The sequence below is a fragment of the Heptranchias perlo genome, chromosome 11, assembly GCF_035084215.1.
Source record: "Heptranchias perlo isolate sHepPer1 chromosome 11, sHepPer1.hap1, whole genome shotgun sequence".
NCBI lineage: Eukaryota > Metazoa > Chordata > Chondrichthyes > Hexanchiformes > Hexanchidae > Heptranchias > Heptranchias perlo.
The window spans coordinates 37,839,111-37,862,723 of NC_090335.1; the positions used below are offsets into that span (position 1 = coordinate 37,839,111).

Consider the following 23,613-nt stretch of genomic DNA (forward strand, 5'->3'; position numbering starts at 1 on the left):
AAATACATAAAGGGCAAAAGAGTAACTAGGGAGAGAGTAGGGCCTCTTAAGGATCAACAAGGTCATCTGTGTGCGGAACCACAAGAGATGGGTGGGATCCTGAATGAATATTTCACATCGGTATTTACAGTTGAGAAATGCATAGATGTTAGGGAACTTGGGGAAATAAATAGTGATGTCTTGAGGAGTGTACATATTACAGAGAGGGAGGTGCTGGAAGTCTTGACGCGCATCAAGGTAGATAAATCTCTGGGACCTGATGAAATGTATCCCAGGACGTTATGGGAGGTTAGGGAGGAAATTGCGGGTCCACTAGCAGAGATATTTGAATCATCGACAGCTACAGGTGAGGTGCCTGAAGATTGGAGGGTAGCAAATGTTGTGCCTTTGTTTAAGAAGGGCGGCAGGGAAAAGCCTGGGAACTACAGACCGGTGAGCCTGACATCTGTAGTGGGTAAGTTGTTAGAGGGTATTCTGAGAGACAGGATCTACAGGCATTTGGAGAGGCAGGGACTGATTAGGAACAGTCAGCATGGTTTTGTGAGAGGAAAATCATGTCTCACAAATTTGATTGAGTTTTTTGAAGGGGTAACCAAGAAGATAGATGAGGGCTGTGCAGTAGACGTGGTCTACATGGACTTTAGCAAAGCCTTTGACAAGGTACCGCATGGTAGGTTGTTCCATAAGGTTAAATCTCATGGGATCCAAGGTGAGGTAGCCAATTGGATACAAAATTGGATTGACGACAGAAGACAGAGGGTGGTTGTAGAGGGTTGTTTTTCAAACTGGAGGCCTGTTACCAGCGGTGTGCCTCAGGGATTGGTGCTGGGTCCGCTGTTATTTGTTATTTATATGAATGATTTGGATGAGAATTTAGGAGGCATGGTTAGTAAGTTTGCAGATGACACCAAGATTGGTGGTATTGTGGACAGTGAAGAAGGTTATCTGGGATTGCAACGGGATCTTGATAAATTGGGTCAGTGGGCCGATGAATGGCAGATGGAGTTTAATTTAGATAAATGTGAGGTGATGCATTTTGGTAGATCGAATTGGGCCAGGACCTACTCCGTTAATGGTAGGGAGTTGGGGAGAGTTATAGAACAAAGAGATCTCGGAGTACAGGTTCATAGCTCCTTGAAAGTGGAGTCACAGGTGGATAGGGTGGTGAAGAAGGCATTCAGCATGCTTGGTTTCATTGGTCAGAACATTGAATACAGGAGTTGGGATGTCTTGTTGAAGTTGTACAAGGCCACTCTTGGAATACTGTGTACAGTTCTGGTCACCCTATTATAGAAAGGATATTATTAAACTAGAAAGAGTGCAGAAAAGATTTACTAGGATGCTACCGGGACTTGATGGTTTGACTTATAGGGAGAGGTTGGATCGACTGAGACTTTTTTCCCTGGAGAGTAGGAGGTTTAGGGGTGATCTTATAGAAGTCTATAAAATAATGAGGGGCATCGATAAGGTAGATTGTCAAAATCTTTTCCCAAAGGTAGGGGAGTCTATAACGAGGGGGCATAGATTTAAGATGAGAGGGGAGAGATACAAAAGTGTCCAGAGGGACAATTTTTTCACTCAAAGGGTGGTGAGTGTCTGGAACGAGCTGCCAGAAGCAGTAGTAGAGGCGGGTACAATTTTGTCTTTTAAAAAGCATTTGGACAGTTGCATGGGTAAGATGGGTATAGAGGGATAGATGAGCTTAGTGGTATAAACTGGGCGACATGGACATGTTGGGCTGAAGGGCCTGTTTCCATGTTGTAAACTTCTATGATTCTATTCTATAAGCTGGGGTTGTTCTCTTTAGAGCAGAGAAGGATGAGAGGAGATTTGATGGAAGAGTTCAAAATCATGAAAGGTTCAGATAAAGTAAATAAAGAGAAACTGTCCCCATTGGCAAAAGGGTCGAGAACCAGAGGAGACAAATTTAATGTGATTGGCAAAAGAACCAAGGGCAACATGAGGAAAATCTTTTTTACGCAGCCTGTAGTTATGATCTGGAATGCGTTGCCTGAAAGGGTGATGGAAGCAGATTCAATCATGGCTTTCAAAAAGGAATTGGATAAATACTTGAACGGGAAAAATTTGCAGGGCTACGGGGAAAGAGCAGGTAAATGGGACTAACTGGATTGCTCTTACAAAGAGCCAGCATGGACTCAATGTGCTGAATGGCCTCTTGTGTTGTAACCATTCTATGATTATATGATTTCTATGATGGAAATTATAGACAGCCTTTAACTTGGTGCTAAAGTGAAAAGGAACCTGTGGAAATGAGCACTTGTAAGACAAGATGAACAATACTTGTTTTAATAATCAATCACTCATGACAGTTTTAATCACCTCTCTATAACTGATTAATTTAATTTGATCGATCACAATTTTAATTGACTGTAGCCGTGCTCGGTGGCCAATTAGTTGAGGACTCATTGCACAACAACTATCCATCAAACGAACCGTTCTGGTATAATCTGGGTGTCAGGAGCTAATTATTTTTAAGGTGACTTGACAACCTATGTTCACTTCAGGCAAATCCCAGTTTAAAAACCTTGTGGAAAAATATTGTTGCGCAAAAGTCATTTTTGTCCACTGTTGTAGCAATTAACAATAGCTAGCAGGTACAGCAGCTTTCACTGCATGTTCAATCCGTCTGCTTTGCATGCATCATTATACTATGACATTTCCAGGCTGCCGTTAGATATGTAAATGAACATATGGACACCTACTTTTAAATGAGTGAAATTTTAATTTCAAAACAAGTTTTGAAGGGTGATGGGAACAAATCTTTTCGGTTTCATGGCATTTGAGATGTGAGCCGTTACTTGCAACATAATTGCAGCAAAAATAACAAGTAGTATTTCACAATGCGAAATAATGGTAATTGCCCAGGGTATATTTTTGCTGTCTTTGTGAGTAAAAGGCTAATTGTGCTTTTAACAGACCAAAAACAAAATGGTGGGAATTTGTAGTTTACAGCGGGTGATTTTGTGCAACATGAATCTATGAGAAGAAATGAGAGAAAACTGGCTAATCATGATCAAGCTCCAGTACAATGGACCTTTGCACAGATGATGCAAGGACGCTCCCATTATCTCGTGCGGGGACTAAACCTGTGACCTGAGAGACTCTACTTTTATATTACACTTCATTCTTTTACATTAAATCTCCATTATGTCTCATGGACAATGACCATATAAAACAGGATGCTGAAATTCTGACACTAAACTGTCACCCTTTGGCATCTGAAACCATCATTATGGCAGAATGCAGTCACTATTCCATATATTGGATTTCACATAAACACTTATTGATCTCCTCTCATCACTGATTACACATCAAAGTTATTGATATTCCATTAAAATACAAGGTAAAGGAGACTAGATAGATATTAAAATCTTGCCTTTCCTTTGTATAGCAGCTGATATTATATTTTTATGTCCATTGCAATGCTGAAGCACTGGCTCCCCACACTTTGGAATACTGAGGCTTCTAAGTGGCTGATACATAGTGCTTATCATAACTCAACCCAGAAGTGCTTGTGGCACTTAGAGCCTGCGAGGTTGTTGTGTGTTAAGCTCATAAAGGCTGTGCATTTTATATTAATTAGGGGATGCCTCATACTGCATTTAAAGACTTATTGCTGGTTTTTGGTATAGCTGTTTATCATTCACTGTCTTCTACTGTATTGTTGTTGTGGGATAAAGAAAATGAGTGAAACTTTTTGGAGCCTTCTTAAACTGCACTGTATCTGTTTTATGTGCCTGTTTCTCGAAGGAATAGCCACTTTGTGCTGCTTTGAGAGGAACTATAGGTGTCCCTGTGGGTATACCTCTCTATTTGCAAGTTCTGGAGGAGGAGGATCACAGGAGGCCAGAAAGTTATGAGTGTATCTCAGTAGTTAGATAAGAAAGGAAGAAAGATTTGCATTTATATAGTGCCTTTCACGACCTCAGGACATTCCAAAGAGCTTTACAGCCAGTGAAGTACCTTTTGAAGTGTAGTCACTGTTGTAATGTAGGAAACATGGCAGTCAATTGTGCACTGCAAGGTCCTACAACAATAATGTGATAATGACCTGACAATCTGTTTTATTTTAGTGCTGTTGGGTGAGGGATAAATATTGGCCAGGACACCTGGGAGAACTCCCCTGCTATTCTTTGAAATAATGTCATGGGATCTATTAAGTAAGCCTAAGAGGGCAGATGGCACCTCGTTTTAACGTCTGAACCGAAAAATGAGATCCGGATAATGACCAATCTTATTCACCAACTCTACATACAGGCTCATATATTTGTATCTGAATATATCAGATGAAACCAATTTCTCCCAAAGTCATCATCAGTGAACCTTGTACAATCTTGCAGAGGGAGAGACCAAGGTGGCCTTTCAGGCTTGAATTCTTATCTAATATGGTTGTCCTATCATCAACAGGATACATCTGCCATATCATTGAACCTGCAGTGCACACTTACATCATGCAGGTCATAAATGCCATGTTTTCTTAGGCTTCACAATTCATCAACTACCCCTTTGAAAGCATGTAGCAACACAAGAGGGCTCTGCAGTTTTAATGTCTGGCTAGATTCTGCAAAATGCAGGGCATTATTGATGATCTGCATTAGAACATAAGGACATAAGAAATAGGAGCAGGAGCAGTCCATACGGCCCCTCGAGCCTGCTCTGCCATTCAACAAGATCATGGCTGATCTTCGACCTCGACTCCATTTTCCCACCTGATACCCATATCCCTCGATTCCTCTGGAGTCCAAAAATCTATCCATCTCAGCCTTGATTATATTCAATGACTCAGCATCCACAGCCCTATGGGGTAGAGAATTCCAAAGTTTCACAACCCTCTGCGTGAAGAAATTCCTCCTCACCTCAGTCTTGAATGGTCCTTATCCTGCGACTATGCCCCCTAGTTCTAGACAGGAGGGTTCCCTCCCAGTCGGGGAACACTTCAGCAGTCAAGGACATTCAGCCACCGATCTTCGGGTAAGCGTTCTCCAAGGCGGCCTTCGAGACACAAGACAATGCAATATCATCGAGCAGAAATTGATAGCCAAGTTCCGCACCCATGAGGACGGCCTCAACCGGGATCTTGGGTTCATGTCGCACTACACGTAACCCTACCAGGGGAAAAAAAAGTTATCTGTTTTTAATACAACTGGTCATTCTCTCTCTTTCTCTTCCTTTCGGATGTTTCTCTCTCTCTCTCTCTCCCTCTCTTTCTTTGGTTCTGGCCGTTTGTATATTCAGTTGTCTGGGGTATCTAAGGTTTCTCTGTCTGAACACTATTCAATTAATTTGATGGCCTTGATAACGGGCAGTTGGAAAGATTGTCTGTAATCACCAGGCATTTGCGGTAATTTTCAATGAGTCTCGACACTCACCTGACGAAGGAGAAAGCCTCCGAAAGCTTGTGATTTTCAAATAAAACAGTTGGACTATAACCTGGTGTTGTAAGATTCCTTACATTTCTAGACTCTATAGCCAGGGGAAACAATCTCTCAGCATCTACCCTGTCAAGCCCCCCTCACAATCTTATATGTTTCAATGAGATCACTTCTCATTCTTCTAAACTCCAAAGAGAATAGACCCATTCTACTCAACCTCTCTTCATAGGACAACCCTCGCATCCCAGGAATTAATTTAGTGAACCTTTGTTGCACTGCCTTCAAGGCAAGTGTATCCTTCCTTAGATAAGGAGACCAAAAGTGTACGCAGTACTCCAGGTGAGGTCTCATTAAAGCCCTGTCCAACTGTAGTAAGATGTCCTTACTCTTGTATTCCAACTTCCTTGCAATAAAGGACAACATGCCATTTGCTTTCCTAATTGCCTGCTGTACCTGCTTACTAACTTTTTGTATTACTTGTACGAGGACACCCAAGTCTCTCTGAACGCCAACACTTAATAGTTTCTCACCATTTAAAAAAATATTCTGTTTTTCTATTCTTCCTACCAAAGTGAATGACCTCACATTTCTCCACATTATACTCCATCTGCCACCTTCTTGCTCACTCACTTAATCTGTCTATATCCCTTTGCAGACTCTTTGTGTCCTCCTCACTGCTTACTTTCCCACCTAGCTTTGTATAGTCAGCAATCTTGGATACATTACACCTGGTCCCTTCATCTAAGTCATTAATATAGATTGTAAACAATGGAGGCCCAGGCACCAATCCTTGTGGCACCCACTAGTTACAGCCTGCCAACCTGAAAATGACCTGTTTATCCTTACTCTCTGTTTTCTGTCCTTTAGCCAATCCTCAATCCATGCTAATGTATTACCCCCAACCCCATGAGCCCTTACATTGTGTAACAACCTTTTATGTGGTACCTTATTGAATGCCTTTTGAAAATCCAAATATACTACATCCACTGGTTCCCCTTTATCTACCCTACTAGTTACATCCTCAAAAACTCTAATAAATTTGTCAAACCACAACTTCCCTTTCATAAACCATGTTGACTCTGCCTAATCATATTATGATTTTCTAAGTGCTCTGTTACCACTTCTTTAATAATGGATTCCAGCATTTTCCCGATGACCGATGTCAGGCTAACTGGCCTGTAGGATACCTGTTTTCTCTCTCCCTCCCTTCTTGAATAACTGGGTAACATTTGCTACCTTCCAGTCCACTGGGAATGTTCCAGAATGTAGAGAATTTTGGAAGACCTTAACCAATCCGCTATCTCTGCAGCCACCTCTTTCAGAACCCTCGGTTGTAGGCCATCAGGTCCAGGGGATTTGTCGGCTTTTAGTCCCATGTCCCATTAGTTTGTCCTGTACTTTTTCTCTAGTGATATTAATTGTTTTAAGTTCCCCACTCTCATTTATCCCTTGGTTTCCCACTATTTTTGGTATGCTTTTTGTGTCTTCTACTGTGAAGACAGATACAAAATATTTGTTTAACGAATCTGCCATTTCCTGATTCCCATTATAATTTCTCCTGTCTCAGTCTCTAAGGGATCAACGTTTACTTTTGCTAATCTCTTTCTTTTTACATACTTGTAGAAGCTCTTACAATCCATTTTTATATTTGTTGCTAGATTACTTTCATATTCTATTTTCTCCTTTTTTATCAATTTTCTGGTCATCCTTTGTTGGTTTCTAAAACTCTCCCAATCCCCAGCCTTATTACTCTTCTTAGGAACATTATAGGCCTCTTCTTTCAATCTAATACTCTCCTTAACTTCTTTAGTTAGCCATGGGTAGAACACTTTTCTGTGACGTTTTTATCTCAATGGAATGTATACTTGTTGAGAATATTGAAATATTTCTTTAAATGTTTGCCATTGCTTTTCAACTGTCAAATCCTTTAATTTAATTTCCCAATCTACCCTTGACAACTTGCCCTCATACCTATGTAATTGGCTTTATTTAAGTTTAAGACTTTAGTTTCTGACTTAAGTACGTTACTTTCAAACTCAATGTGAAATTCTGCCATATTATGATCACTCTTCCCCAGAGACTCTTTTACTGCAAGATTACTAATTAACCCTATATCATTACATAATACAAGATGTAAAATAGCCTGTTCCCAAGTTGGTTACATGGCGTATTGCTCTTGGAAATCATCTCAAATACATTCCATGAACTCGTCTTCCAAACTACCTTTGCCAATTTGATTTGCCCAGTCTATATGCAGATTAAAATCCCCTGTGATGACTGTATTTCCTTTGTTACAAGCACCCATTATTTCATGATTAATACCCTGTCCAACGGTATTGCTACCATTAGGGGGCCGATAAACTACTCCCACCAGCGTTTTCTGCCCCTTGTTATTTCTAATTTCGACCCGTATTGATTCTACTTCCTGATCTTCCGAGCCAAGATCCTTCCTCACCATTGATATTATGTCATCCTTTGTTATTAGGGCTACACCCCTTCCTTTTCCATTCTGCCTATATTTTCTAAATGTCATGTACCCTTGAATATTTAGTTCCCAACCTTGATCATTTTGCAATCATGTCTCTGTAATGGCTATTAGGTCAAACCCATTTATCTCTATTTGTGTAATTAATTCATTTATCTTGTTATGAATGCTCTGTGCATTCAGACAAAGAGCCTTTAATTTTAACTTTTTACCATGTGACCATATAGGTCTCTTACTCCGATGGCAAGCTTTCCATGGTCAGAAAGGGGTTCCACCCCATCAAAGTGTGGTTTTGTCCGTGACTGCAGGTACAAAATCATGCACATTAATCCCCACTACCGTGGCAATTTACCATGTTTAATTCATTTTATGGAAAATCTTGGTTCCACCATCATTTGAATGGCCACAAAGACTGCATTTATGCCAGTTGAACAAAAAATATATAGTTATAAGTAACTTTGAACAATATAACTCAGGAAAGGGGTCGGCCCTTTAAGACTGAGATGAGGAGGAATTTCTTCACTGAGAGGGTTGTAAATCTTTGGAATTCTCTATCTCAAAGGGCTGTGAATGCTGAGTCATTGAATATGTTCAAGGCTGAGATTGACAGATTTTTGGACTCTAGGGGAATTAAGGAATATGGGGATTGGGCGGGCAAATGGAGTTGAGGTCAAAGATCAGCCATGATCTTATTGAATGGCGGAGCAGGCTCGAGGGGCTGCATGGCCTACTCCTGCTCCTAATTCTTGTGTTCTTATGTTTAGGAGCCTGACTCTAATCCAGACCGATGAAGTGAGGCAATACTTTTGAGGTTACACATGTGGCTGGCTTCAAAACTAGCAATAAATGAATGGTATTGTCTTGTCCTTTTAAGTTGTTTTCTCAGGTCTACTGATTTCATTATCTTGACTTGGCTTTAGACACCATTGATTTGAGTCCTGGGGCTAGATTCTCCTCTGAATTACTACTCTTTGTGGGGTGTAAAATGAAGTAAAATTGGTTCAAAAAGGCTACTGCCTCAAAGCGACTACTAAAAAACTGCACAGAGTTAGCCTATTGAGCCCAAACCATTGCATGTAAATGTGGTCCAGGGAGCGTGATTAACTCCTCCAACCCATTTCTGCCAAGTTCTGCCCCAAAGATTACTGCCATCTTATAAACGTGCTGCCACTAATGGTTGATGTTAAATTGTCTGCAAATCAATCTCTTTAGTCTTTTGGAGGTTCAGTCAGGGTTTCATTCACCTCTGCTCTAAGTATAGTTTTGCAATGGGGATATTGGTTTCCCAGTAGGAATTCCTCTTATGCTATGAAGAGGAGAAGGAGGAGGATATGGAAAAGGCAATATTGGAGGCTCTTCGAATCAGGCATTACGGAAGATACATGCTTCCCTACGTGCATATACCTACTGTCCAGGTCTGCAGACCAAGAAGGTAATGCTTAGTCTTTCCTGATTGTCAGTGCCTCAGAAGACTTGCTGGAGATCAGCAGCCCATTTCCACTGGGAGAAAAGCCTTGTCTATACGATTCAAAGTCACCACTGCCTTGAATTTCATTGCAACTGACTCTAGGCAACATTGAGCGACCTTTGTCACATTAGTCAGGCAGCTGCTCACTATTGCATCAAGAAGGTAACTGATGTTCTATTCATGGGGGCTGTGCAATCCATATCTTTCCAATGGAGCCAGACAAACAGAGAGAGAGAGCAATCCAGTTCTACATGCTGGCATGCTCTCCACGAGTGCAAGGAGCAAGTGATGGAATGTATGTGCTACTCAAAGCCCCATTTAATAACTCCCTCAATTTTATACACAGGAAAAGATTTCATTCTCCTAATATCCAAGATGCTGCCATGATACTTTCTTTATGCAACCATCCACCATGCCAACCCTCATGACTCATTACTTCCACAGAGCTGCCACCCACCTGTGGGAGAAGCTAGCTCTTGATTTTATCGTTTGTTAGGAGACATGGGGGGGTGAAATTAAACTTCAGCAAAAACACAAAATGGAGGGTAGTGGATCAACCGCCCATTATAAATTGCACCCGATTTTACTTTCCACTGATGGCTGCTGATCCGCTACTGCCCATTTTGCACCCCCTGCCAAAGCTGAATTTCACCCCCCATGGTTTCCAGATAATAATTTAAAGTGATCTTCTTTGAGCTCAGCTCATTCTCTAAACCTATTTTTGATTTAAAGCTTTCACAAAGAGTAAATAAAATGGTTCTGTAGTTCTACCACTCATTGAATCAGAGATGTAAATGCGGTTTGAAATAATAACGTTGAACTTCTATTTGTTGCAGGTAGAATTTAACGTAGTTATTTCTTCACAAAGGCCTAGTCACCTCTTCTCCATTGGTTGAACAGTCCTGATCCCATGGAAATGGGATAGTCACACACTAACCCCCTGGGATTGTTTTAACACCAGTTCTTTCAGAGCAGCAAGTTTTGGACCCAAAATACCATCGCTTAAATAGAGAAATCTAAGCTTTAATTGAGCTTTTCTCTGGATATTATAGTTTTAACGTAGACCAATCAAGTCACCCCTGTTTGTAAAACACTAAATTCTGCCCTGGATCTGTGCTTTTTCACAGAATAGCAATTCATTGAACGATTATATTATTCCTGCATTATGACAGACTAAAATTAATAAGATTTGGATCCTTGTGTGTTTGAAAACACTTTTGTATACATCTGCTGCACATGCTCACCAGCATTGACTTGACATACAGCATTATTTTCTCCCTTCTTCTCGCCTCATGTAGTACTCTTGACCTTCGTTATATATTAACATTGTAATGGTTTCCACGAGGCTTGAGATACCTCAGGCATTTCTAATTGAGTTATATACTGTACAAAAATGGTTCCCATGAGTACCAAAGAATGAGAAATGAGAGCCACAAGAAGTTAAATGAATCATTTCACTGAAGATCCTGTACAAAAGTGTTTGATAGATTGAGTTATCTTTTCTTAAAGAAGCTTTGTCTGCATTGCAGGAAGTATTAGTGACAGTTTCTGAGTGGTCTGGCTTTAAAGCTGCCATTTTACCACTCCTAGGGTTACATTGCAGTAAATGTGTGATCTTTTTCCTATAATTAAAAAAATTCAAAATATATGATCAGTAGTGATATAATTGAGTGCACCATGTTCAAAAATGGGCAATTAACCTTGCAAGACTTTACTGAATGATGACATAGCTTCTTTAAGTAAGGCAGTGATTTATTATTGAGCCGCATCAAAGCAACAAAGAATTGGAAGTACTATATTTTGCAGTATTTACAGTTTATATGAGTTCTAATGTTTAATGGCTTAATTGTCCATATTATTGTGGTTGGTGCAAACAGCACACTCAACAACAACAACAACAACAACAACTTGCATTTATATAGCACCTTTAACATAGTAAGACCATGTACTATGCATTAATACTATAAGGCATCACTGTAGCAATTTTACAGTGTGGGAGATGAGTCAAGAGATTACATCAAAGGGTATGTCAGTGATTCTGCACTCCCAGCCATGAACTGTGGTTGAAGGGAGCAAGGGTTGGAGAATTGGTGACACAGTATTTGTAGCTTCGTCTCCGATCACACACCCCTCGAGCGCAACTCCCCAGCCGGAGTACAGGATTGGTAAATTCACCCTAATATGTAAGGACTGCACTATTGAATATATTATAAATGATGTCTCTATAGATCCTGTTCATGTAAACAAGTCTTTTTCCTTCATCAGTTTGCACAGTTAATGGAACTCAGCCTTTTTACAATTTGTTTCTATAATTTCACCTTTTACTGTACACTGTCATTGTAAAAGGAAAACTTCGGCAGATAACGGGAGCTCTTTTCACTGAAAAAACTCATAAAATGAATTCTTTGTGTGTGTATTCATTACTGCTGTTGGGTAAGGAACGATCTTATGTTTTATAATGTAAACAACCTGAGTTTTAAAGAAATATGTAAAACTGTCTGACAATGGAGCCTAACTGGAGGGGAACATTCTTCAAACATTTATTTGATTTCTGTAGGAACAATACCTGTACAATTAATGACAGTAGACATTCTTTGAAGAAAATGAGTGAATCTGCTTTCTGAAATGGGATTTAAGCGTGACAGTAATGGCATTATAAAAGTAATATGACAAGACACATTAGCCTAGATTTTCCACTATGAGTGAAGTTTAGATCTGAATTGCTACTGGCAGATTTTCAGACAGATTGAAATGGAAGTGCACTGTTTGCAACCAAGTTTCCAAGGTCAGCTCATTAGCAAGTTTCAGGTTGAGATTTGGATGGGTGTGGGGAGCATATACGTGGTGAAAGCAGAAAACAGCATGTTAGCGAATTTTAAAGTGATGTGGACAATTAACGGGAAGTGTCAGAATAGGATGACAACAATTCTGAAAGAGTTTGGAGATCCCTAAAAGACACCTCAACCCATTAGCAGCTTTTTCCAAGACATTTTTGCCTGTCTAAGAAAAGACAGGCAAAAATTAAGGGAATGGAAACCAAAGATATACGCATAAGTTTGTAGGCAAGCAACAGAGCAGCTCGGCACCCAATCCTCTGTTTGGCTTCTAAAATGAAAGTAATACTGCATGAGGTGCTTTGAGGGCAATGGTCCTCTGCACCACCTTCATAGGTCAGCAGTGCAACATGTCTGCAAGGAGACGGAAACAAATTTCAAGCCACAGCTGACCATTACTGATACTGCGGTTATGTGCCAGCCCTATGCTGCATTATATCTGCAGGTGTCCTTGCAGCAGATGGCAAAGCTCTGCAATTATTTCTCTGTTGGCCCAGACCTTCAGAAGATAGCTCACCAAAGTCATTACCAGATAGGTGTATCAGGACCTGCAGAAATGGTTGGTGGCATTGTTGTCGGGTGCCCAATCAGGTTATACTACCTCTTGGTCATCTTGGCATTCCTTCTGTCATACTATTGAAAGCATGACATGCTGTGGTTGGGGTGCTTCTAAGGAAGCTTCCAAGATTATGGTTAGTCAGGCACACGTATTTTAGTAGTGCCATTGGATTTGCTGTCCTAGCTTCTTTCAGGAATAGGAGCCTTTGTGTGCACTAATAATTTACCAAAGTGAGGTACGTTCATCTCCATCTGCAGGACTTGGTACCAGTGGGTTAGTACATAGCATCTCTCATGCAGTCTGACCTCCCTTTATCCCTCCAGAGGCCCTCCTCTTCTTCCAAACATGTCATAAAGGAGAGTCTCGATCGGCATGTGTAATACTTAGGATAAAAAATAAATGGAACAACTAGCTGAAAGGCTCAAGTAGCAACGAGAAGAAAATGAAGCAAAATGATTAAGAAATGGCTAAACTAAATGTACCTTTATATTTCCGGATGGCCATTTCCAATGGACATGTTTTACGTTGGATCAAGATGATGAAAAATGACAGACATTATCAAATTGTTATGTTAATGAAGTATCCAACTGTTGGATGTATATCTAGGGTACAAAATTGTAAATCAAAAAAACTATTTTTCACATTGAGATCACATTTGGAGCTCTGTGTTCAGTTTTGTTTTCCATATAGCAGCGAGGATGTAGAGTCATTAAATGGTGTTCAGAAGAGGGCTATGTGGCTGAAGCTGATTCCTGAACTTACAGGGCTCAGAAAAGATTGACTATCCAGGAACTATACTCTGTTGAGAAGAAGAGGAGGAGGGACTTAATGGAGGTTTTAAAATTTTCACAGACATGGAGAAATTAGATCCAGGAAAGTTCTTGTGTCAGGTACAGGATTCAAGGACTCAGAAACACAGTGTAAAGTTAAGGGTGTCCAAAGAAAATAAGAAATTTGGGCAATGATAGAAATGTGATATAGATTGGAGTGGAGTGGTGGAACAAAACACTGTTATGTTTTAGGAAAGGACTGGATAGATTCTTCCGAGTAAATAGGATTCAGGGCTATTAGTTGTAGAATCAGTCAGAAACCTGAACGAGGTTTGGAAGAGTAGCCTCGATGCACCAGCAATTTTCTCCTGTTACTTTAGAGACATATTCGAAGACCATTCTGGAAGGTCTGGGTCACTTTCAACACAATGTCCATGTAGGCATATTCTGATACATGTACACCATGCATAATTTAATAGTCTATTGGTGCACATTTTTAAAAACAAATTCTTGCTGCTTTGCTTGTAAACCGCAATAATTTGAAGAAAACTTAGAGAGTGAGTTTTGTTTAAGCCTGATGGGCGCATACATATTTGTTCTCATGTGTACATGCTTTGTGTTGATGTCGTTTTATGTAATGTCTTTGATAGAGAGGTACATCGTTAGTTTCGTACTGCTTTTTGGGGGTATATCAGCTTTATGTGATGACATGTCAGTCTAAGACTACAGTTTAAACAGTGAGTGACATTGAAAGTAGAGGCACAGCTGCACCTCCAAACCCTCTGCCTTGTCATTATCCTCTAAATGAAGCTGGGTAGGCCACATTAGGCCACCCCTACGCAAATCCTCACAGAATCTGCCACTGTGCATCTATCAAACACACCGGGAAAAAGAAAGAGATGACAGCGTTGGACAAGCGTGGGAAGTAAAGGAAATGAGAAAGTGCTTAAAAAGAATGAAATATATGAAACCTTTTCAGGCAATTCCCCTTTGTTAGAGCTTTTCTGCACTATGTTACCGCTTAGTTTAATCACAGGGCTATAGCTGTGGCAGCAAGAATCAATGAATTGTTAGAATGCTTGTTCATATTTGAATTTTTCAATTGTTTATCAGAAAAAAAATACACTTTGGTAATGGAATGTAATTTTGAATAGTGTTGTGTTTTGTTCAGTCAAATATTATAATTACTCTGGGGCAAGGGGGAGAAAGCCTCTATATTGCAGCAAAGGAAATTATGGTTCAAAGCATTGCCCATTGTCCACAGGTAGATAATCAAATCCAGCCCTAGGCTGGATGATGAAGTTGGCTGTTAACCCCTGGTGTACTGATTTCCCTTGGTTTCAATTGGGGAAATGTCCCAGTGGCTGTCAATAGTAAGTTTAATGATACTCCTCAAAATTATTGGGGAGTAGTGGAACAGGGTAGAAATAGTATCCTTTCTTTAACCTGGGCCCTGATAAATCAATGGCAACCTTGAGAAAAGGAATAACGTGCATTACCCACTACATATGAGTTTGTAACGTGATATGTTGTCAGAAAATGTAAATGACAGTGAACTAAGTAAAATGAATTGTTAGAAAATAACAAATTCGTGATGTGGTATTTTAACTATCAGTGGATTAAGTATCACAAATCAGACCGATCATGTAGTTTTCGTCTAGTTTTAAATGGGAGCATAGAACTGTCAAAGAAGCCAAGCACCTGAGACAGACATTCAGGTAATGTTTTCTGATGCAGTACTACAGTACATACTGCTGTGATATTGAGACTTCCAGTGCCTCAGTATAGTGTGTGTGAGAGATTGTGGAATAAGGGGATTCCAAATGTTTTAGTCATCCTGTTGATAGTCAAGTCAAAATGAAGGAATGATCAACACAGGCATATAAAATGTAGAGGGAAAAAAGTAGTTATTACACCAGTGTTATTGCATCAGATAAACAAATAAAAATAAAACTTCTTTTAAAGAGATCTCCAAATGTGTAGTCACATACATTTGTTTTGAATACCCTCAATTATTAAAAACATTGGGAATGAATTTCCATGGGGGTTCTCCCACTAGAATGTTGTAACTTTAATGGAAGAGCTGTGGAAACTTTGGAAAATGATGTGAATATTGTTTTTCCAGAGTTTCAACGCCTCTTCCGCCAGTGTAGTGGGCGAGCGGGAAAACCCCTCCAGCTTCACCTGTTGGAAGACAGCAGGTGATGGGGAAGGGGCTTTTCCCAGCTCACAGGGTCTATAGGCCAAGACTTACATTTTTAGATATTTGTGAGGAGCAGTGCAGGAGGAGACTGAGCTTCACCAGACAGGCTGTCGCTGAGCTATGCAGCAGGACTGCCAATGGTAAGGGCGAAGTATGTCGGGGATGTAGAAGAGGCCAGAATTGGAGGAACGCAGAATTATCGGAGAGTTGTAGGGCTGGAGGAGATTACAGAGATAGGGAGGGGTGAGGCCATGGAGGGATTTGAACATAAGGGTGAGAATTTTAAATATGAAGCGTTGGTGAACTGGGAGCCAATGTACAGGGGTGATGGGTGAATGTGACTTAGTGCGAGTTAGGATATGGTCAGTGGAGTTTTGGGTGAGCATAAGTTTATGGAGGGTGGAAGATGGGAGGTCGACCAGCAGAGCATTGGAATAGTTGAGTCTGGAGGTAACAAAAGCATAGATGAGTCATATAAATAATATTTCCAAGACAAACCTATAGAAAATGTTAGAATTCCCCCTAAAATCATATAATGTGCCCCAACATTTCCTCCATGATATTCCATATTCCTGCATTATTTCTTTCTAGACATGCCTTTGTCTTGGAAGCTAGGGATCACTTTTTCTCCTTGTTTGCAGCTTGGTTTTATCCTTTTGTTCTTCATTTATCTTTCTTTGCCTTATAACTGCAAATGCGTGCTCAAGTTAGTTACTAGAAATTTCCCTTTTATATTTTGTCTCTTGGCTCATTTTTCTCTTCGTAAGGTGTCATTTTTGTCTTTCTGAATGTTCTTTCCAGGCACAAGCATGACCACAGGAGAGATATATGTTCACGGTTAGGAGGTTAGGGGGATAATTTTGACTCCATGTGATCGTGTAAAATGGGCAATGGCGAATCAGCAGCCAGTTTTGCATCTCTCCCGATTTTTATTTCTATTGACTTTAATGCAAATAAATATTGGGAGAGATGTGAAACTGGCTGCCAATTTGCTGTCGCCTGTTTTACACTATCCCACAAAGTCAAAATGACCCCCTAGGTCTCCATGCCAGGGAGAGAAAATAAATCATACAGTAGAAAAGAAAAAGAGGGATGTACTGAAGGACAGAAAGTGTATGAGAGGCATACTAATTATCAGATACACAGAAAGAGAAGAAATATACAGGAAAAAAAGATAGAAACTGTGTATGAGAGAGAGAGATGATAGAACAAGCAGAGAATTACACAAAGGAGAATATGAGGAAAATAGTTGGAGATAAACATTGAGATACAGGAAAAATGAGAAAAAATCTCAGTCATACAGAGGGAAAGAGAAAAAGAATGAGATTGAAAGAGTGGAAGAGAAACAGAAAAGACAGCGAGACAAAAGCAGAAAAGAGCAAGAGGATTTGAGACAAAGGGAGGTAATTATGACCATGGGTGATAGTGTAAAACGAGCGATAATTGATTCAGCCACCAGTTATATATATCTCTCCCGATTTTAATTTCTATTTGGAGAGATGTAGAACATGCGGCTGAATTGATAGCGCCCATTTTACTCTGTCACCTAAAGTCAAAGTTACCCACAAGGAGAGAGACACTGACAGGAAGAATTATTTTCATATTTTTGTCTATGAGCAACACCATAGGAGATCAGCTAAATTTTTTTCTACCTTGTACATTTTATTTTTACTTCCTAAACCACAAAATTCAGTTTTCTTGTGTAAGCAAAGGTGGGGCAGACTTAGGGGTGGGAGGGAGATGCAAAATAGTGATAGCTCTTTTCACAAAGTCACTATCAATTCCTCCCTTCCTTTTATAGTGTTCTGAATAGTAGTAGTCTGCTGTGAATGTATAAAAAGGTGTAATGTGTCTTATCGAATTCAATGCTTTTCAAGGTCACCAAAATTAATCCTGTTTAACCTCAGTTACACTACTATTAGAAAAGGCAAAGCATGCAATTTTGTTGCTAAACTGGAAAATGATAAAACCATGAAAGAATGCATTGAAGAAAGTGCTTTGGGAGGGTGCATCAAAATTCATTTGGAGAAGTAGCCAAAATCAGTGTCTTAAATCAGGTTCTGAGGTGCATTGTTCATCACTGCATGGTGCATGCTTCGTTATTTGTTATTACATAGTGTCTTGAAGCAGCCAGCATCCATTTATGAAATGACAGCTTTTCACTACCAGTATTTTTGGAGGATGTATGTTAAAAATGTATATTCCATGTGCCATCCCGGCAGAAAGGAAACAGCAGATTTTTAATGTTGCATCTTGAAAAACGTCAGAATTATTCTGTGTTTCAGCTGATATATTTTCAGGGTTATGCAATTATAGGTGTTTAAAATTGATTAATTGTGACTGAAAGAAATATTTTCTCAAAGCTGGAAAAGTTCTGTCTGCCAGACAATATATTCTTTGTGATGGGCATCAACGTTCAACTCATAACTAATAATGTGTCTACCCACAAAAATATGTCATTTCATCAGAGTAGACCTGTGAGCACAGTGCTAGATGCCCAGTAAGGAAAAGCTTAATACAATACAAATTATTTTACAATGAATTTGGATTGCTGACACAAATCCTTGGTAATACTCTGAACTATAGAGATGAGATGTACACAAAATTTATAATTTAACAGTTCATCATCATAGTATTTGCTTATATATTGTATTCATATTTACCATATATTATACATATCTACCAATTTCAAAGAATTGTAAACAATTTTACAACACCAAGTTATAGTCCAGCAACTTTATTTTAAATTCACAAGCTTTCGGAGGCTACCTCCTTTCTCAGGTGAACGATGTGGGATTTCAAAGAAGCCATTTCCAATATTCCCTTTAAACAGATCTCGACTATCAAACAATCTTGCGTGGTTCCCTTAAAAGTTTTTAAAATAGGTCGATTGCATATCTGATAGCACTTTAAAAATATAAAAAAATATATTTTGTGCATTCGGCCTTTAATTTTCTTATGTTTTGGCATATCTGATTTTTTTTATAACCTTATTTCTGTATTGTAAAATTTCTGTCTAATATTGTGAACAATTATTTTCAGGAGGGAAGGAAAGGAAAAAATGTTCAAATAAATTAATATTTGGGAGCTGAGTTTCTGAAATTGTATGATGCTCCTTGCTGGTTTGGGGCTTGTATGTGCACTGCCCAAAACCATTTTAGGAACAAAGGTAAAGGGGGTGATTTTAAACCCCAAGAACGGGTGGGTTGGGGGCAGGTGGGAGTTGAAAATAGTTGTTTTTTTGGGTCGCAACCCTAAAATTTTTGGACTTTGCACTCTCAGTGGGAAACCTGTACTTTTACGCGCCGACTTTAAACCCGGAAATTAAGCTGGGTTGCGGTCACGACCCAAAAAACAACTATTTTCAATTCCCTCCTGCCCCCAACGCACCCGTTCTTGGGGTTTAAAATCACCCCCATAGTACCTTTATCTTACGTGGAGAAATCATAAACATACATACAAATAATATGTAAAAATCCTACTGGATGTCTGGTAGAGGATTTGTGGCAGTAATCCAGTCTTGGGGTTCAAATGACTGACAAATTGCTCAAACTTTGTTCTCTCAGTTTATGCTAAATGATTGAAATCCATTCCCATCTATTGAATATTCTATATGCGCTTCATCGAAACATCCATTATCTTCCATATAAATAATGTAGTCACAGCATGTTCCTGTATATTAGCCTTTAGAATGAACAGCATAAAAACTTGAAGATATTTGAATTGCTTCATAACCTTCCTGTATTTTTGCAATTTTCTTTTGACAATTGATTGCATCTTTTGTTCTTCTTTTAAAGGTGCTATGTTGATGACAGGATCTCAAAGGTTGCTTGGCTGAACCGATCCAATATTATTTTTGCTGGAAATGACAAATGGTCCCTGGACCCTCGAGTCACTCTATTGACCAACGCTCGCTTAGAGTATAGCCTTCAGATTCAGAAGGTCGATGTATCCGATGAAGGTCCTTACACATGCTCAGTGCAGACCCAGCACCACCCTAAGACCTATCAAGTGCATTTGATAGTGCAAGGTAAGGTCTTTATGTCCCTTAATTGTCTGTTTATATGATTGCCAAAGCAGTATATGAAAGCTCCTGCAGGAGGGATCAAGCTATTAGCATCAATGTTGTCTCAATGTTCAGTATCCATTCATAAAGACACGCGGGGTTTGGTGAATGGTTGTTTATTTAATCGTCTTCACAAGAGGTTATTTTAAAGGGCTTAATTTGTGTTACTGCCAAGACTGATCATACCATAAATGACAAGCACATCCACAGGAAGGTAAAGAGTTAGAGCATAATTTAAGGCAAAGAAGGAGGCCGAGAAATTGGATCGCCCCCGAATTGCAGCACAATCCCGGTGCAGTGTGGATTTCGTCTGCCAATAAGGCCGGCGGCAGGACCACAGCAAATTGATCTAACAGCCTCATTGCGAAAGTACTGGCGAGTTGCGACCCAAGAGGCAGCTTGGTCGTGGGGGGAGCGAAATCAACTGGGACGCCGGCATAGAGCCTTGGGTGAGTCTGGGGGGAGGAGTGGGGTGAGCAGTGACCGGCAGCGGCCCGCAGTTTTAATGTGGAGCCACTTCTGCTGCTCCCGGTTCCACATTTAGTTCAGTAGTTTTTTAAAATTTACCTTTTTGATGGTGGCCTTCAGCGGCACTTTAAGAATCGCTGGTTAGGCCGCATGTAGACATAGTTATCCTGAATTCAACAGGCCCGATGTCTATTGCATTCAGGATAAACCAGTGTCTGGTTTGGATTCTAAAACAGGCATTAGGCCCCTTATTAGCATATCCAAAAGGCTTAACGCCTGTTGTAGGCAGCCGCCCGGGATGCCTCTATGAACATAAGAAATAGGAGCAGGAGTAGGCTATACAGTCCCTCGATCCTGCTCCGCCATTCAAACAGATCATGACTGATCTTCGACCTCAACTCCACTTCCCCTCCCGATCCCCATATCCCTTGATTCCCTTCGAGTCCAAAAATCTATCGATCTCAGTCTTGAATACACTCAACGACTAAGTATCGAAAGCCCTCTGGGGTAGAGAATTCCAAAGATTCACTACCACATGAGTGAAGAAATTCCTCCTCATCTCAGTCCTAAATCGCCCACCCCTTATCCTGAGACTATGCCCCCTACTTCTTGACTCTCCAGCAAGGGGAAACAACATCTTCGCATCTACCCTGTCAAGCCCTCTGAGAATTTTATATGTTTCAATGAGATCACCTCTCATTCTTCTAAACTCCAGAGAATATAGGCCCATTCTTCTCAATCTCTCCTCATCCTCAACCTCATCCCAAGAATCAATCTAGTGAACCTTCATTGCACCGCCTCTAAGGCAAGTATATCTTTCCTTAGGTAAGGAAACCAAAACTATACGCAGTACTCCAGGTGTGGTCTCACCAAAGGGCTGTACAATTGTAGCAAGACTTCTTTACTCTTGTACTCCATCCCCCTTGCAATAAAGGTGAGCATACTATTTGCCTTCCTAATTGCTTGCTGTACCTGCATGCTAACTTTGTGTTTCATGGACAAGGACAACCAAATCTCTCAGAACACCAACATTTAGTAGTTTCTCACCAGTTGAAAGCTATTCTATTTTTCTATTCTTCCTACCAAAGTGAATAACCTCACATTTCTCCACATTATACTCCTTCTACCACCTCTTGCCCACTCACTTAACCTGTCTATAGCCCTATGCAGACTCTTTGTGTCCACCTCACAGCTTACTTTCCCACCTAGCTTTGTACCCTCAGCAAACTTGGATACATTACACTCGGTCCCTTCATCTAAGTCATTAATAAAGATTGTAAATAGCTGAGGCCCAAGCACTGATCCTTGCGACACCCCACAAGTTACAACCTGCCAACCTGAAAATGATCCGTTTATTCCTACTCTCTGTTTTCTGTCCGTTAACCAATCCACCATCTACAAGGCACAGGTCAGGAGTGTGATGGAATACTCTCCACTTGCCTGGATGAGTGCAGCTCCAACAACACTCAAGAAGCTCGATGCCATCATGGACAAAGCAGCCCACTTGATTGGCATCCCATCTACCACCCTAAACATTCACTCCCTTTACCACCGGCGCACCATGGCTGCAGTGTGTACCATTTGCAGCAACTCGCCAAGGCTTCTTCGACAGCACCTCCCAAACACACAACCTCTATCACCTAGAAGGACAAGGGCAGCAGGCGCATGGGAACAGCACCACCTGCACGTTCCCCTCGAAGTCACACACTATCCCGACTTGGAAATCTATCGCCGTTCCTTCATCGTCACTGGATCAAAATCCTGGAACTCCCTACCTAACAGCACTGTGGGAGAATCTTCACCACACAGACTGCTGCGGTTCAAGAAGGCAGCTCACCACCACCTTCTCAAGGGCAATTAGCGATGGGCAATAAATGCTGGCCTTGCCAGCGACACCCATATCCCATGAACGAATAAAAGAAAACAATCCTCTATCCATGCTGATATATTACCCCCAACCCTATGAGCCCTTATCTTGTGTAACAACATTTTATGTGGCACCTTATCGAATGCCTTTTGAAAATCCAAATATACTACATCAACTGGTTCCCCTTTATCTACCCTCCCAGTTACATCCTCAAAAAACTCTAATAAATTTGTCAAACACTATTTCCCTTTCATAAAACCGTGTTGACTCTGCCCAATCACATTATGATTTTCTAATGGATTCCAGCATTTTCCCAATGACTGATCTCAGGCGAACTGACCTGTAGTTCCCTGTTTGCTCTCTCCCTCCTTTCTGGAATAGCGGGTTACATTTGCTACCTTTCAATCCACTGGGACCGTTCTAGAGTCGAGGGAATTTTGGAAGATCACAACCGATGCATTCTCTGCAGCCACCTCTTTTAGAACCCTCGAATGTAGGCCATCAGGTGTAGGGGATTTGTCGGCTTTCAATCCCCTTAATTTCTCCAGGACTTTTTCTTTACTAATATTAATTACTTTCAGTTCCTCACTCTCATTTGACCCTTAGTGCTCCATTATTTCTGGTATGCTTTTTGTGTCTTCTACTGTGAAGACAGATACAAAATAATGTCTCTGCTATTTCCTTATTCCCCATTATAATTTCTCCTGTCTCAGTGCCCGAACTAATATGGTCTCATACGTGGCCCCCTAAATTGGATCTCTTTGCACCCGTTTACCTCCCTAGTCTTTGAAAGATGTATGGGTAAATAGTCAAAAATTATTTCAAATACCAGCTAATTTGGTATTTACCAGAACGATCAGCCATGATCATATTGAATGGCAGAGCAGGGCCGAAGGGCCTACTCTTGCTCCTATTTCCTATGTTTTTATGTTTCTATTTCCTGTGACATAGGACGTGGGGGCCTAGAAATTCAATGGTGCCACGCCAGTTTTTCAGGTGCAAAATGGGTGTCCAAGCTTCCGATATGGCAGGCAGGGTGCTGTCCGCCATATTGGATCAGACTGCTGCGTAGACGCACAGGGCAGAACTATTTAAATTGCTGATTAAATTATTTGTGATATTGGGCTGCCCCAGCACCTGACTCGCTATGTGATAAACTTGCCCAGCAACTTGTGACGCTAACAGGCAGGAAGAATCCTTCAGCAGTGCTATTTAAAGGGCTCATCCACTACATGATGGTTCATTGCTGGTTTGTCATTTGTGGCTGCTGGTCAACTTCTGGGTGTTTTTTGGCCTGTTGTCCGACTGTGAAAAGTTCATTCTGACTGCTGAGAAGATTATTTTGCTGGTGTTGCACTGTTCTTGGCTGCCTTCTCAACAGTTGTACTACAGTCAAGGGTGAACTGGTAGGGCTGCCTTCGGAGCTGGAGGAGGAGGGGGAGCAGCAAGGAAGACAGGAGAGAGCAAGAGCAGCTCGCAGAAGAGGGCGCTGCGCAGGAG

At 40.6% G+C, this 23,613-nt stretch overlaps 1 protein-coding gene across 1 annotated transcript in view; it reads left to right on the forward strand.

Moving 5' to 3' along the window:
* Positions 1–23,613, forward strand: part of LOC137327226 (limbic system-associated membrane protein-like) — a 693,787-nt gene that overhangs the window by 270,729 nt on the left and 399,445 nt on the right. The window contains exon 2 of the mRNA XM_067992822.1: positions 19,510–19,742. Coding sequence (XP_067848923.1) covers positions 19,510–19,742 — 233 coding nt within the window. The remainder of the gene's footprint in view (positions 1–19,509; positions 19,743–23,613) is intronic.